Source organism: Larus michahellis, chromosome 23 (genome assembly GCF_964199755.1).
Source record: "Larus michahellis chromosome 23, bLarMic1.1, whole genome shotgun sequence".
Lineage (NCBI taxonomy): Eukaryota > Metazoa > Chordata > Aves > Charadriiformes > Laridae > Larus > Larus michahellis.
The window spans coordinates 6353737-6369727 of record NC_133918.1 but is presented as its reverse complement, the minus strand read 5'-3'; the positions used below and the strand labels follow the sequence as shown (position 1 = coordinate 6369727).

The window sequence follows — 15991 nt, the reverse complement described above, 5'->3', positions numbered from 1 at the left end:
AGAGCAAATGCGCCTTCTCCACCGCGCCGCCTCCCCTCCGAGGATGCGGAGCTGCGAGTACAGGGCTGCTTCACGCATGCCGACATCTGCAAGGCAGAGCGGGGAGAACGCATCCCAGAACCAGTCCTTTGTTCAGAAAATATCCCCTCGCTCTCTGCCTGCAAACAGAACTAGGCAGTCTAGACTAGTTATTAGTCTAAAAATATCAGGGCATTTTACGTCTTTGAACAACAACAACAAAAAAAATTCAACCATATGTTCAATCTGCAATGAAAGCAACCCGCATACCGATGGTCCCAGCAGCACTGGGCATTCGCACTGGGATTTAACCAGCGCTGATGCACCCACAACACGGCGAGCGGACAGGAGCAGGTTTGTGCAAGCGCTCAGCCCTTCCCTGTCTGGCGGCAAGGATGCCGTGCTACCTAGTGGCAGCGGTAACGTGGGGGCTGTGATGCTCCTTGCCTTCCCCCCTCAGCCTGCCTTGGGACTGGCCTGACCCATCAGTCCCGGCAAGGTGGGAATTTTACAGTCTGGGATTGTCATTTGAAATGCAAATCCAGGAGCCACAGCTGGTCACCTGCAGGAGCCCATCTGAGTCACCAAACATCAGCAGGAAGGAGAAAGTATGAGCACAAAACCCCCAGACAAGACAAGGAAGGTACAAATCATCCTGTTTTCTCAGCTTTAGCCCCACGGCCGCAGATCACGTCAGCTGTGGAGGACCTCCTGTTCACCTCCCCTAACTTCAGCTACGTAAAACTGGGTATCGCGTTCCTTGGCTTGATCCTCTCCATGTTCAGCAGCAAGACACAGGCACCCCCAAGAACAACCCCCCATCCCATCGGTCTGGCAGTCATCTTCCAGAAATGCCTCCCCTTCAGGAAGGGAGCTCGGACCCTGCCCGAGGTGCCCACTCTTTGTGCAGGAGTGGCTCACAGACCAAGCCTCTTTCTTTTTTATGGTCCAGAATCGAACCTAGCAAAGCACTAAGCAAGTACTTAATTTTCAATACATAAATAGCTTTTTTTATTTCAACTAACCGGATCCTTAAAATGAAGCTATGTTTATTTGGATGAGGGCCTGTCTGCATTTCCTAATGCCCTGGCTCTGCAAAACCACACACAACACTCACTCTTGCTCATACCTCGTACTCTTGGGACAATTTCAGGTTATCATTAGCTTTGAGATGCTCTGTGTGTTCAGCCAGCTCGGAAACGGGGATTGGTGGGTGGCTGAGCATACCTAAAAGAAAAGACAGCAGGAAAAGAATCTCATTTAATAATAGCTAAAATTCACAACCATTGCGCATTTTATAAGAAAGAAGAAACAAGAAAAGAAAAAAAATTACAATGTAAGATCTGCAATGAAAGTAGGGAGGTTAGAAGAGAAGAATTCAGGGCTCGAAATTGTGTCCTTGGAAGTAAAAAATAAAAATCAAGGAAATAAAAAAAACAGTAAAATGAGAGTGTTCCCATGATGGCCCCATTTTCAATGTGTAAATCAGAGCAAAACAAAAAGGAAAATCCGAAGAGCAGATGCATGTTAGCGATTCCAATAGTGGACTTAAAATGAGCAAACGCTGCCAGAGGAACCTACGCAGCAAATGTTACAGCACCCGCAATGATCATAAACAAACTCCAACACAAAAGAGGAGAAGGGGCAGGGATCCAGCCAACCATGGTGATGGGGGGCAGGGGAGGGGAATGCAGATGGGGGGAAGCAGGGGAGGCTTTTCAGGAACTGTCCTCGGCACAGTATTGGCTCTGTAAGCTCCTCGGTGAGCTCGTGGACGCAGCGGTCTAACCTTCACCGCTCCAAGAGCGCAACCAGGTATGGAAATGTCAAGCACTGGCTCATCTTCCCGCTCACGGCCGGCGGGTGATGTTCCTCCTCCAGCACAGCCCGCGGACGGCCAGCGCTGCCCTGTCCTCACCCTCCCTCTTCCACCGGCGGGGCAGGCTGTACTGACCCCGTCGCAGTCTCTGCTGGGGGCGTCATTACCTTTTGTGACGGAGTGGCAAAAGATCCTCTGACCCTTTGCAGTCTGGGGGATGGGAAACAATTTGCTGGGGAGATGGATGCCTCATGACCCTGGTTTACCTGCTGCCCTTGCGATTCGCCCCAACGCTTAGTTGTGCCCGTATTGAGGCAGACGTGAACGGGGACTCGTATCGAGGCAGACAGGGAACAAGACTCTTCTCTGAGACGTCCTGGTGGCGGGAGGGCCACGCTGCGTCAGACTGGTCAGGCTGAAGGCACATCTCGGCCACGAATGGGGCTGAGCAGGGGAGGCAGACTGGGTTTTCAGTCTGAAGTGTGATTTGCACATCCCGCTCTGAGAGGGGCAGCTGGATCCTTCCCATCCTATCATCTCAAATAGCTACACTACAAATCGAGGTGGAAAAGCGCTCCGTGCTTTGCTCATCTGCATTGGATTATGTTTTTTCCAAAGGCTTCCCATGCTGTCTGCCAGCCAATCCATCCCGCTATGAACAACAGCGGACAGGCAAGGACAGCAGCATGCCGAGAAGCCCTGGGCAGTGCCCCCAATGAGAAGGACAGGAGTGGAGAAGAGATGGAAGCCAGGGAGAATTTCGAGCCCCGTGGGTGTTGGTGTGTGACAAAGCAGCGGCGGTGGCAGCAGCACGGTCAGATACTCTGAAAACTCAGCACACAGATGGCAAAGCAAGCATGACATCCTCAGTTTTACAGTGACTTCTGGAGAGATGCTGCCTCCCCCAGGCCTGGGGACAGGACGAGTCTGCCACAGAGTGGGGATTTGAGCCACCACTCCAAAAGGTTTCTCCTAAGCTAACTACACATCTGTTTTCAGCACAAGGAAGTCTGGCTGAAAGTAGAAGGGGGTGGGGGGAGTGGACCAAAAAAGCCCACAAAAATAACCCCAAAGTATTCTGGAGGCTGCGCTGGTTCCATTCTAGTCTGCTGAGCATCAGGGCAGCAAGTCTCTCCCCCCTCACGGTTAGTCTCTTGCTGTCCTGTAGCCCACTGAACCCAGAGAAGGATTTCTCCTTTGCTTCCCACCCTGTACTGGAAGGTGGCTGCCGTCCACCACATCAACCGATGCGGACTGGGGGCGTTCGGAGGAACTGGTCCTCTCTCTGCCCGCATGGGACAGGAGACCACACTGGCTGAGATGCCGGAGATCAGAGACCAAACCAATATTATAAACTATTTTCTCAGTGTCTGTCCTTCTGCCTCTGAAAGTAAGGGCTGAAGAGGGTAGCAAACACATCTTGAGCTGTAGCATTAGAGCAAAGCCAAACCCTACTCAGAACAACTTCTGGCAACTCCATAAACCATCTCCAGACCTGCACAGGTCACCCCCTCGCTGACTCCTTCCCCCCGGGCTGGGCGCAGCCCGGCAGCTCTCAGCCCAGCTGCCAACACCCGTCTGCTGCAAAAAGCCAGGGATTATTTGCTGAAGCGTGCTTAGAAACACAGTGCCATAAATGAAATCCCAAATGGTAAACGCATAGGTTAAAAGGGAAAAGAAAAAAAAAGACAATCAGAAAACCTAATAATAATGAGCAAGCAAGAAAAAAAGCCTTCAGACTCTCTTTGGCTTAGAAGTCATGGAGCAACGTGTGTCATTCCCTCTCAGCAAGTGGGCTGCATGGGAAAGGCCCGCTGTGCCGATCTGGAATGAGAAGTCACGTTCCCCTTGAAGGCACTTCGCAAATTTCCTTCATAAAAGCTCCAGGAAAAATCCTCAGTGTGACCGGCTCCTTAAAACCAGCTCTGTCTCTTTGCTGGGGAACACGCTGCCCCTACCTCCACCCCGCTGTAAACAGCCACTGGCTGAGAGCACATGGGAACCTGCCTTGTTTTGCTGCTGCTAAAGACAGAAATCTCCTTGTCAGATCGATTTCTAGGGCTCTTTATAATAAAAGACGACCGGAAACCTCTGCAGCGAGAAACGCTTTCCTGGTCAAAATGCCAAGTGCATCGGGGTTCCCAGTAAGACCCAGGAGGGGTTTGACATTAAACAGGCCAGGAGCGGTACTTCCCCGTGGTACCAGCCCGTGCTGCTGCGTCAGCTGCAGCAGCTTCTCTTTTGTCTGCTTTAATTCAATAACTCTTATTTAGACATGAAGGGAAATGGCTGGCAGGTTCCTCTGCTCAGCGGCCTCCCGGCTACCTGCGGGGCTGCCACCCAGGGAGACCTCCTGCAGCAGCGAGGGCGGCAGAGGGACCGCTGCCGCGGGCTGAGGTTCAGCGTGGCTTCAAAACCCCCACAAACACCCTCTGTCACGATAAGGGGGTTGAGAGGAGGTGGCAGGTGGACTGGGACAGTATCGACAGGAGTATTCTATACCAAAGAGACCAATATTTGCATTAAACTGCTCAGAAAAACGTCCCAAGCCTCACATCTTCTCTGAGCACAAGCAGCATCTGTGATCCTTCACATTTGTCAGCTAAAGCCTCACATCTATTTCCCTACCCAGCATAAAAAAAATCCCCAAAACTCAAACCCACCCAGCAAAGCTGGGATCTTGGCTTCTAACGGGGATGAAGTCTTTTAGAGCCGGTCTCATCTAACATTTCAATCACTTGAATCTCTCTAATCTTATCACAAAAGACTTGATTCTCTGTGCAGCAGCCAACTCGCCAGAAACGTCACCCTAACATCTGTTTCATGGGCCAGAGCCCATGTATCCTTGCAAAATCCCGGCGGCTGGATGGCACCCTGCGCGAAACCCAGGGGGTGCGGAGGACCGTGGAAAGGCCGCTGGTCTTTGTGCTCCTGGAACAAGTCGGTGCCAAGGAAGAGACACTGCCACAGACGGGAAACGGCCCTTCTCCTCGTCTGCCATGAAAAGGTGCCTGCGCGGCTCTCTCCAAAGAGCGAGGGGATCGTCAGCTGCAGCTCTGGTTTTCTCTTTCCCCACGTTACGAAGCCATGAACACAAAAACACAGGCACGCACAGACACAACGCTCACGCACCGGGGCACAAAAGATCGCTTTCTGCCAGCGAATGAGTACGAGGGACATTTAGCCAAGCTTCAGAAATGAAACGTCTTTGACAATGGGCAGAAAAAGCAGCTTTGAAACCCAGGTCTTTCTCCTGAGACAGCAAAAGAGACACAGAAGGACAGACAGTGTCCCACGCTGCTACCAGGGGCTCTATTCTGCTGCTGCTCCTACCCTCGGCTTGCAAAAGGCCCGTTATTTGATACTGTAAAACTGGAAGCGCAGTTCAGACAAACAGATGGCACAGAAAAGGGATGAGATGGGCAAACACCGCAGGAATACAGAGAATTTGGCAAAAAAAAAAAGAAAATAACAGGAACGAAACAGAATTGGAAAGGAAAGCGACAGAAGAGAAAAAAATAATAATGGGGGGGTAAAATGAAACCAACAGGAACAAAAACACACAGGAACTAACTTTCAAAGTCAAACTCAGGGTCACTGAGAGGGCTGCTCAGACCAGAATCTGCAGAAAACAGTAAAAAATAAATAAATAAAATATACACTTTTTAAAAAATTTCATGCTAATAAAAAAACAAAACCCAACATAAATCTGAAGAGGAAAAGAAAGTTATTTTTTGTGCTGATTAGGCTAGGACAGGATCTCCAAGATGTGCTACGCTTTCCCCTCTCTGAGCTGCACAGATGCTCACGCACACTCCCAGCCCCACATCCCCCCTCTGTTTTGCTGCTGGGGACAAGGACAAAACTCTCTGCTGGCTGGGCCCTGGGTCATCTGGCTGGAGAAGAGCCTACAGACCCTCCTCTAAACCACGATACATTTAATTCATATGGCTTTAATTCAGACAGCACCTACAGAGTCTTCCCCTGCAAACTGCACCACAATCTCTCCATCACCACCAACACACTTCAAGCTCTGATTTTTCCCCCATTTCCATTTTCACCCAACTCTTTGCAAAATTCCATGGGAGGCAGGTGACCAACTCTCCCAAATCCTTTAAAACCTTTTACTGCTTTACGAACTATATAGCAGAATAAACTATATAGCTAGATAAACTCTTGGCTAGACAAACTTCTAAAGAAAAGGTGGCAGCATCTTTCTGTGCCATCTGCCAGGCAGTCTTTTGAGATCCGCAGACCTTTGCCTAGCAGAGCCTTAACGGCAGGTTTGTGTGTCTTAGCTACCTTTCACAAGCCTCTTAGAGCAAGAATTCAGAGGTACAGCACGACCGAAACAGCAGGGTCAATGGAAGACAGACTCACTCATCTATCAGCCACGTCAACCGATATCAGCCACGTCAACCGAAGCTCGGAAGTGCCCTTAGCTGACCCCGCTCTCCTGTGGGGACAGGGAGAAACACCCAGCAAGGGAAGGACACGAAACAGCACTCCCAGGCTAAGCTGGACGGCCACAACCTTTTGTCTTTATCTCAGCACAGGTTTCACATGGGGGAGTGCAGCTCTTTCTCCTGGATCTCACGCCACCACATGGAGCACCCAGAAGCCAACCCGGACACTCCCAAAGGGTGCTCCTCTTTGCACCCAGTACGTACACTGAGCCCAGACAAAGGCAAACTGCTGCTGAGCTGCAGCTGGGGACACTCAAAAGATCTCAAACACCTTCAGACTCTCCTCCAAGAGCACCACTAAGTGAGGGCTGACTTAGGGACCTAATTGCTGCGGACCCGCTCTGCATTCAATCCCTCCATGCTGGACTGAACCCGCTCCCATCCCTCAGCCGAGACTCAGTCATGCCTACGCTTGGGCTGCTACCAACGGGTTGTTCCTAACTCTTTTTGATCTGAAACCCTCAGCTCAGTGCTGCCTTCGTGCTTCCCCCCAAAGACCCCTGCCCTCTGGGTTCTTGCTGACTTGCCAACCTCACCCTAAGAAAACTCAGACAACGCTAAGGACAGGACTGGGATGGGAAGGGGAAACAGGAGCTGCAGAAACATTACTAACAAGCACAAAACAGCAAAAAAATACAAACAAACTGAGAACAACAGCCAGCCCCCAAAAAGCACAATAAATTCCCTTCCAAATCCTCAGGCACCAGGACCTCAGAGGCAGAGGTGTGTACCAGTTCGCAGGCACCGTTCGGCATCGCCAAGTGTCTGTCTGTGCGAGGACGTGCTCGGGCCGGGCCGTGTCAGTGGTGGCTTGCAGAAGTGCCATGCAGGCAGCTTAGACATGCATGTAGATGGGGACACAGGTGTACAGAAAGGAGGGTGCGTTGGAGCCTCTCTGCCCGGGAGTTAAGTGCCGTTACATGCCAGCTCGGCAGCTGCTCGCAGTGATGGCGTCTGCACTAAGCGAGGAGACGCCGCCTCCTCTGCGCGAAGCAACTGGCCGCCCTTCTCTCTCCGCACAACCCACGGGGCAGGCCTGGCTCCTAACCGGAGCGTTTTGGCACGTATGCAGAAAGTGCCAGTTACAGATGTGGCTGGAGCAGGGTGTGCTGGGCAGCCACCACGTGTCACCTCCACCGCCCCTGGGGATCTCCCAGCGCGAGGCAAGGCGCTGCGTACGGTGGTCAGGCAAGCTTGGCACGGCCACGGCGCTTGCAGCTGCGTACTTAGCCCAGAATGCACCAATTTAGCCGAGTATCTAGGAAAGCCCCTCTTCCTGCCTTGCTGGTGCTGGGTACAGCCTGCGCAAGGCCCTTGAGGTTTCGCAGCAAAGGTTTATTCCAGCAGTCTCGCTTGGCATAGACAAGGCTTGAGGTTCCTTGGCTGCATCCAGGGTTAGCTCTGGGTATCAAAGACTGCAGCAACTTTCACGCAGGCAGGAAGGGGCTGAGGAAAGGGCAGTTGCTCCGCTCCTGCCTTCCCAGTGAGAAAGGCTGGTTTGCAGCCGGTTACCTGGAGTTTGGAAGTTGATGCGCCTCATTTCCACAGGGTCCTTAGGGTGGTGAGGGGTGATTTCCGCGTTGTTCAGGAGGCATTTTGTCCGTGGCTCTGAATCTTTCCGTTTGCTTTAAACAAACAAACAAACAAAAAGAAACAAACAAACAAAAAAGACAAAGCATCTTAGCTTACGAGCCTTTTAGTGTTTTCAGCTCCTCGGGCCGTGTTCAGACCTGAGCACAGCTCCCACTGAAGCCAGGGACAGAGGCAGCCAAGGATGTAAGTTACATAAAAAGCATCAGAAAAGGCACGGGGTTCGGAAGGTTTCGTCAGTGCTGTATTTGATGGGTTTACAATGGCCCAGCAGCCCCTCAGCAGCTTTCAGACAAGCCTGGAAGCTCCCCCTTCTCACAGCAGGAGGACAGCCAGGCAGCAAGGAGCAGCTGAGGTGCTGCGAACTCCCACCTCAGCCTCCCTGCACAGCCAAGCCTCCACTGAACTCTGCAGAGCTCTGCAAGCACAAACCTTCCAATTCTGGCTGAGCCATTTTCAGCCTGAAAGAACCAGAGCCAACATAATCATTTGGAAAAGTACAGAATCTCCTGGCCGTGACCTTGGACATAAAGTACTGATATTGCTCTGTTGGCTTGTTTAGGAGCTCTCGGTGCCTAGCTGCAGAGAGAGAAGTCAGAGCAGTGGTTTTCAACCTTTTTTGATCTGCAGAACCCTAAAAATCTAGGTTCAAAGAAGAGTGTAGAGGCATCCTCTCCCATCACAGCTGTGCCTGCTGAGATGTGTCTCACCTCCTTGCCAGACGCTGAAGCCCACTCCAACCTGCCAGCTGAGCTGCACATGTAAGTGCTTCCTGATATATTTTGCTCAAAATGGGTTAGGTTAGCTGAGGCAGTCGAAAAGTCTTTGCTGACCTGGCTCATTCTCCTTGAAAAGAATTTGGAAGCAAAGCCCAGTGCTGATCTGAAGATGTGATAACCTCTGGCAAGGGAACAGTGACGAGCTGCTGGGAGCAGACCTTCTCCAGCGGGTAGAGAACGTGTACCCAGACCCTGAGGCTTGCAAATGTTGTCCTAGCCCTTCTAGCAATGTGGCTGTAGAGATCCTCACCTCCCCTGCTTGGGTTGCACAGAAGCCTCCAATAATATGCCTGCAGCAATAATGGCAATTACTTAGGCAGAGAGGAGGTTATTTGGTACGTTTTTAGCTGTCTCTTAATGTCATTAATAGCTAGAAGAAGTGGCATGAGCCCTGCCAGCACTGCATGGGGCAGCATTTTTGGAATTACACCACTTTGCAGTTTGGGAGTAGTTTATTTTTGCCGCAGTTCTGAAACTGCTGTTAATAGTTCATTGGCTAAACCCATCAGTTACTTTCAGTGAAAGCTCTCCCAGCCTTGGAAATGGTTTGAAATAAGTCTCATTTTGCAGTCATAAACGAACTCTGTTAGAAGTCCCTGGCTGATGGGGCAAGAACAGCTTTTGCAATGTGGCGAGGCCAGCTCAGCTGGTGAGACTCTGCGTCCAGTACGGCAGTGGCTCAGGGACAGCGGGTATGGAGCAGTCAGACATGGAGAAAACCTGTGATCACCTCGGACTGCAACACAAATGGGTGTTTCTCTGCTCCATTAACCCAACATTTTATGAGCCGTTTACTGTCACTGCTGCTCAGCTTGAGAAAGGGCCATTATATTTAGGAATGGCCAAGCAGGAGAAAGCTGGGCTTTCTTTGCTTTTTCTGCCCTGATCAAACACAGTCCCGTGCTAGTCTGACGCAGGGTGTCTGTGAGAACAGACCTCATGGTAGGAACTGTACCACCAAAGCCCCATCACCACAGCCAGTAAGCACCACCTAACGCACAGCCAGGCCAGCAAGAAAGAACCTAAGTAAATGGCAAATCTGGTGCTCTTACCTGTCTGGCTTGCTGTCCAGGAAAGCAGTAAGTGGAGAGAAGACAAGACAAATGTTCAGGTTAGAAAGGACTTGCAGAGAAAGGGGAAAGCATTTCTCAGCTCTGACCCTGGTAACACAGGTGGAAGATGGGACCAGCAAAGACTACCCATTTGGATCAGTGCTAATGAACACCAACAGGGAGCACCTGAGTCCCTGACCCCAGAGCACCTGTGTGTGCCGCAGCTTCACGTGTGCTGGGACGCAAAAGACACACCCATGTGCACAAGCAACACAGCTGTGCAGATGAAAGATGGAGCAGGGTTAAGAGAGCTGCCTCCAGCCCAGGCACTAGATGTCCCAGCTAAGGACACCCCTGCGTTGGCCATCCTGCCACTTTTCTTGACCTGTTTTGCTCAGCATCTGCTTCCTCTCCCGTCCCCTTTCACCGCACAGTGTGGCCTGTGTGTGCCCAAGGGGACCCGTTCCCATGCACACGCCATGAGCTGCTCAGAAAGGCAAGGAAAAGGGAGACTTTTCCAGGGGCTGTTCCCTCCTCTCTCCTTCAGACTCGCATTGCATCCGTACTGCTGTCGCTCTTGTCTCCCAGCTCCATCTGAAAACCAGTCTGGGAACAATGGAGGTCTCTGCTGATCCACAGCACAAAGGTGCTTTCTCTGCCTCACCCCCACTGTGTGCACACACACACAGGGCACAGGAGGGTGAGGCTGTGGCCATGAGCAGCTCCTCAGGAGGTGACAGGCCTGACAAACTCATTGCACATACGCCACAACACTGTCTATAGACATGCACAGCTTTACTGAGAGTGCCGTGGGGTAGACTCTGAAGCAGCAAGTCCCTGCACCCCACTGCTAATCGCCCCTGTGCCAGTCAGACCCTTCCATTTCAGCATTTCTGCCTCAGAGCTCCTCTCTCTGGTGCAGGTGGAAGGATTTTCCCTCAGCTGACAACTACAGGACCAAGCAGGAAACTCCCTTTAGGGGCTGGAGTTGGGGACATCCAGAATGGTCACAGATCTGGACAAGAAGCATCTCTTACTTTTTGTAGAGCAGAATGGCAATGACAATGCAGATGATGAACACCACGGCCAGGACAGGGCCGATGACCCAGATCAGCCCTTCCTCTCCATCAATGATCGGCTGTGGATCGGGGTTGTCCAGCTGGATAGGGTCGGAGAAAGGACTAGCAGCAAAAGTCTGTAAGACATGAAAGATTGTGGAACAGAGTTCAGAGATGGAATGGGGACTGAAAACAATGGCCAAGCATACAGCATTCCAAAACAGACATCGCGAGAGAGGATGCGAGCTCTCTGCAGCACAATCCAAATAACAACAGAGAAAATGCCCTCTTCAATCTACAGAACAAACTCTGCTCTGTGAGCACCCATGTGACAGGTATCTTCCTCCTCCAAAGCTCCAGTCAAGACAGACCATTGAAAGATCGCATCCACATGAAGCTGCAGACTGCCTCGTGCCTGCGGCTCACCCGATCTCACAGCCCAGAAGGCGCTTTTAGAAAACCAGTTGACTGTGGCTCGGTCCCACCATGTGCCTGAGCCCTCGCTGCTGCCACAAACACTTTCTGCAAGCTCTCATGTAACCATCTGGATTTTGACAGTCAGATGGGATTACAGAGAAAGAGGGAAGGGATTAAAACAAGAATTAACGCTTAGAAACAGTCTGGTCTGGTGACTGAAAAAAAACCACCGTTAGAATTAAATATAAATTAATAAAATGCAATATGTCTCCTCTGCTCGTTATGCTGTGAGCTGTGCTCTTGAGGAGCATCAGAGGCACATTAAAACTCACCAGTCCTAATTAATGGGCATTGCCTGCTTTTTCTCGTGAGTGCTACGCTCTCCCCACCCCAGGAAGGCCACGTTCCCATCTTACGCAGGAACTACAGAACTAGAATGTGCTGAGGAGAAGCAGCGTGCCCTGGTTTGAGAGAAAAGTCTGGGACAGGACAAGAGAAGCAGATCTGGGCTCTAGGTCCTTGAACTCTATCAGCTCTCAGCAAGACTGAAATGCTGCTACATACTTGGGAGCTGCTGCGAATCCAGGCCGTTGTGAGCGAGCGTGCAGTACCTTGTTCTAAAGCAGAAATTACCACAAGCTGCAGTAATCCGATTGAGAAACCCATTCAGAAGCGTGTCAGCCTAATCCTTTAATATCAAATACACAACTAAGTATTTATTTGGCAAAAAAAACCATCTGAAAACCCTTAATTTCAAATAGCTCCCTGCTACAACTCCACAGGGGGATTTAAAAACAACAAAGTATTAGGCTGCTTTCTATTGTGCATAAGGGAGGAGGCAGGTAAATATTAAAACAGTTGTTTTCATAAAGCCAAACACAGCACCACTGAAATCAGCAGAGGTGCTGAAGTGCTAAAAAGAGCAGAGAGCACATGTAGTTTTCCATAAAAAAATGCTCCCCTCTCTGCTTGGCGGGGAACTTAGTAATGTCCAGAGTGTGTGACATGCTGTTCTCAAAGCAGGACGTCTAGGGTCATTGCTCTAAGGAATACAAGGACAGCCTTTACAAGAAATTACCCTTTGTGAAGGGGTTTGACCTAGCGATCTCCGAACTCGAGTGTAGTCCTGAGTGGATAGTTCAGTACTCCCCATTCTGGACGCAAATCTGCAGCCAGAAGCGTAGCCAGTCCTGCTACGAAGACTGGCAAAATGCAGAAGCAGTGCTCAAGATGCCCGTGTCATCAGCCTGTCTGCTTGGAAGAGCACATTTGCTGCACGCAGACACAAGCACAAACAGCTCCAACAAGCCACATGCAAAAGCTCCGCAGCTGGACTGGAAGGTCTTTACAAAGAAAAAACACCCTCAAGCTCTGGCATCTGGTGGAAGAGAGTTATGGAGAATGCCAGGAGGGCACCGGGGCTTCTGGCAGCTCATGAGGAGCAGCTGCTGTCTCTGGTCGATAGGACAGAGGGGCACAAGTGTCTGAAGAGCGCAAGAGAAAGCAGGCAGCACTTACAGCCTCGGGTTCCTGGAGCACGGCCAGGATGAAGATGACATATTTCTGCCCTGGCTCCAGTGCTCTGTTCTCAAAGTTGTCGTAGTGCTTCATGTCCCCCAAGATGAAGTGGGAGGGGAGGGAGCGAAACCGGGCAGCAATGTAGGGCTTGGGAAAGTCCAGTTGTCGGGAGTGACGTAGACTTCGGCGTCGGAGCCTGGCAATGTCCTGAACAAGCTGGAGGAAGCAAAGGAACACTCTGAGCCCTGAATGCCTTTAGCACCATCAAGGGAGCAGGAAGGAAGGAGAACCAAACCATCCTACTCAGACTGGCCTCATCTTAGCTAAATCAAAACATGGATCACAGATACGCTAAAACCACCCTTCCCAGGTCTCAGGTCACCATTCCATCCATTAGAGCTGTTTGCTCTCTCCCTACAGCTGGCTTTGGTTTCACCCACACTCACCTCCTCCAGGTCCATCTCCTCAGGACTGCCCAAGGGGTTGAGGAACTGCCCTCCCCGGGACTTCCTTAGAGGCACCACCACAATGTAGTAAGCCCTAGGAGTTGGGAATAATCAGAAGAAACAGAAGGAATGAATCTCCTCCTACGAGCCACAGAAGAAGAGAGAGCACACACCAACGTGGAAGGCTAGGTTTGCCCAAACAGCCCCACTGGCCCAACCCAGCACACCCCTTATTTTTAATTTAGCACAGTTGTTATTGCTGCTCCAGGAACGAGCCTGGATTCAGTGGCAGCCCCATACGATATGTCGCCTTATTTATTCCCTTTGCATTTCTTTGGCATCCCGTTAGCTCTGGGAAGTGGCTCCAAAATACAACAGTCAGGCAAGGCCTGCCCTCACGCGTCTGTACTGTGGACTCCAGCCATCAGGGCTGACCCCCAAAACGTAAACTGAGCACCCCACATCTGCAGTTTAACAGAAACCTACTGGACAGGCACGGAGCTCTTCACATCTGGGAGAATCACCACCACATTGCCATCGGCGTCAGGCTTGTGGGTCACCTCTGGCTTCTTTGATAACATGTCAGCAGCAGTCCAGGCAGCGACATTCTGCTGCAAGCCACCCATGCTGTTGCCCCGGTTCATCAGAACAAAGTTGTAGAACGTGCGGGGCTTCAGGTTGGTGATGAGTTTCTTGGTGGTACGGCCGTCCACGTCGACATTCAACCCATTGTACTGGATCTGTGGGAGGTGAAGAGGCAGCAAAGTTGTACCATGAGCAAGGCTGATACTGCTCAAGCAACCAACCTCCTTCCTCCCTGTGGCTTTGAATGAACATGGGGCACTCAGCTCTGCTGGGCTCCACCCACCTCTGAGCAGGGGGCTGTCTGTCTCTTGTGCCCACTGCACAAGAAGGTCCCCAAGCATAAGGCAGATGCAGGGCAAAGACTTGTGACTTCTCTGGAAAGAGACATTTTTATCTGGAAATGGGAAAATTGTGGTAACTTGCCTCGGGAGGCAATGATTTAGTAACAGAGGTGAGAATGCAACCCAACAGCCCTGATTTCCAGCCCACCTCCTTTATCTAGTGATTAACCATTATCTGCTCATATCTGAGGCAGGAATCCAGAATTCCTACCTCTTTTGGCAGACAAGACTCCCAGGAAACTGGGAAGAAACACAGTTCCGACTCCCCCATTCCACTTGCCTTGTATGGGGTGGGAGAATTGTAATTCTCAGGAAACTCCCAGCTCAAAAGGACAGATGTCTTTGTCACCATCTTCACCTTGAAGTTTTTGGGTAAAACTGTTGAGAGAAAAGTGAGGAGGAAGGGGAGAAAGGAGAAGAAAAGGCAGCAGAGGGAAGGAAGAGCAAGAAAGAGAAAGAAGAGAATGTCAGACACTGGCAAAAGGGCCTGCCAGTCTGGGTCTGGCTGCCGCTGCAAGAACGGAAGGGCTTGCTCCCTCCTCCACACTTTGCTTGAGTTTTGCCAAGGTCCATCTCCTAGTGCTCCCTGCCCCCATGCCTAACCCCAGGGAGGGGTGAGGGAGGGTGCGTGGCTTTGCCCACACACTGCTGGGTCTGGGTGGCTGCTGCAGGAACGAGGTGCTGGCTTTCTGAGCATGCTCAGGTGAGGAAACCCATCCCAGGTCACATTTTGAGGTTTTTTGATTTTTCTCTTTTCTTTTGGCTGTTTGCAAAAGCTGAAGAAAATGCTCTTCCCACCTGTATAGCGACTGGCCCCTCACTTCAGGTGCCAGTGAAAGAAGGGTGTCCGGACTTAACTTAGAAGAAAGCGGTAAAAGGGACTTACCTGACGCAAGGCAGAGAGGAGCTGAGGGACTGAGTGCGACACCAGAGTGCTTTGCATTTACTCACGAGCCTGGCTGAGCCTGGCTTGACCTCTCCAGCTCTCTGCCTCCCGGCACCAGCCCCGGTTACAAGGAGAGAGAGGGAGGAGAAACCGTAAGTCCTACCTTGATCCAGCTGGAACGTCCGATACTGGACGGTCGGGCTGTACGGCCCGGGGCCTTTACTGGTGTGAGCACGGATTTTAACATCATAGGCGGTGTTGGGTTTGAGGCCGTTGAGGGTGTACGAGTTCTCTGGGGAGGGGGGCAGGTCTTTTTCCAGCGGGTTGCCGGGAGAACCGGCTTCCCGGTAGGCCACGGTGTATTTGACGATGGCTCCATTCCTCTCGGCCAGCACGGGGGGGAGCCAGCCAAACTGGACCGACATGGAAGTGATGTTGCTCGCCTCGAGGATTTGGGGGTAACCCTTGGGGATGTCTTCAGGGGTGGTGAGTTCCTGCACAGCTTCCTCCCCAAAGCCAGCCCGGCTTTTCACAGCCAGCTTGAAAACATACGTGGCGCCCTTGTGGATGCTAGGAGCGGTGTACTTATCCTCCAGGGCCGTGAACTCCAAGGTAGCCAGGGGGTCGACATCCTTGCGGCCAAACTGGAGCCGGTAGCCCATCACCTGGCCTTCCGCATCCAACGGAGGCTCCCATTTCACCAGAAGAGTGTTCTCCTCTGTCTGGTGCACAGAGAGGATGGGCTTCCCTGGGACTGGGAGAGAAGAGAAAGTACCTTCAGTCAAAGGTGGGACAGGGTGGCTGGTGAGGAGACGCAAAGACTCTTAAGCTTCAGCAACAGGTTCCTCAAATCTGTGACAAGGTTTCAGTTTAACTGTATACTGTAGTGTATCCCCCCCTTGTAAACCCAGCCGCTGCTACCCACCCGCTGTACAGGCGGATGGTCTCTATCAAGTTGAGGAAATGAGGTGCACTGGCAAGGTGTCAGCTGTGAGGTACTGACACATTTCTGGACT

The 15991-nt window shown here is 51.4% G+C and overlaps 1 protein-coding gene across 12 annotated transcripts in view; it reads right to left on the bottom strand.

Annotated features, from left to right (window-relative positions):
* Positions 1-15991, bottom strand: part of PTPRS (protein tyrosine phosphatase receptor type S) — a 162797-nt gene that overhangs the window by 14349 nt on the left and 132457 nt on the right. For 4 of the 12 annotated variants that reach the window (XM_074565636.1, XM_074565641.1, XM_074565639.1 and 1 more), the window contains 10 exons: positions 15139-15729; positions 14370-14467; positions 13650-13903; positions 13164-13257; positions 12718-12933; positions 10762-10919; positions 9725-9736; positions 7816-7928; positions 5412-5459; positions 1148-1245 (listed from right to left, as the gene is read on the bottom strand). In XM_074565636.1, the coding sequence (XP_074421737.1) occupies positions 1148-1245; positions 5412-5459; positions 7816-7928; positions 9725-9736; positions 10762-10919; positions 12718-12933; positions 13164-13257; positions 13650-13903; positions 14370-14467; positions 15139-15729 (1682 nt within the window). The remainder of the gene's footprint in view (positions 1-1147; positions 1246-5411; positions 5460-7815; positions 7929-9724; positions 9737-10761; positions 10920-12717; positions 12934-13163; positions 13258-13649; positions 13904-14369; positions 14468-15138; positions 15730-15991) is intronic. The other 8 variants (XM_074565642.1, XM_074565644.1, XM_074565640.1 and 5 more) reach the window with 5 other exon arrangements.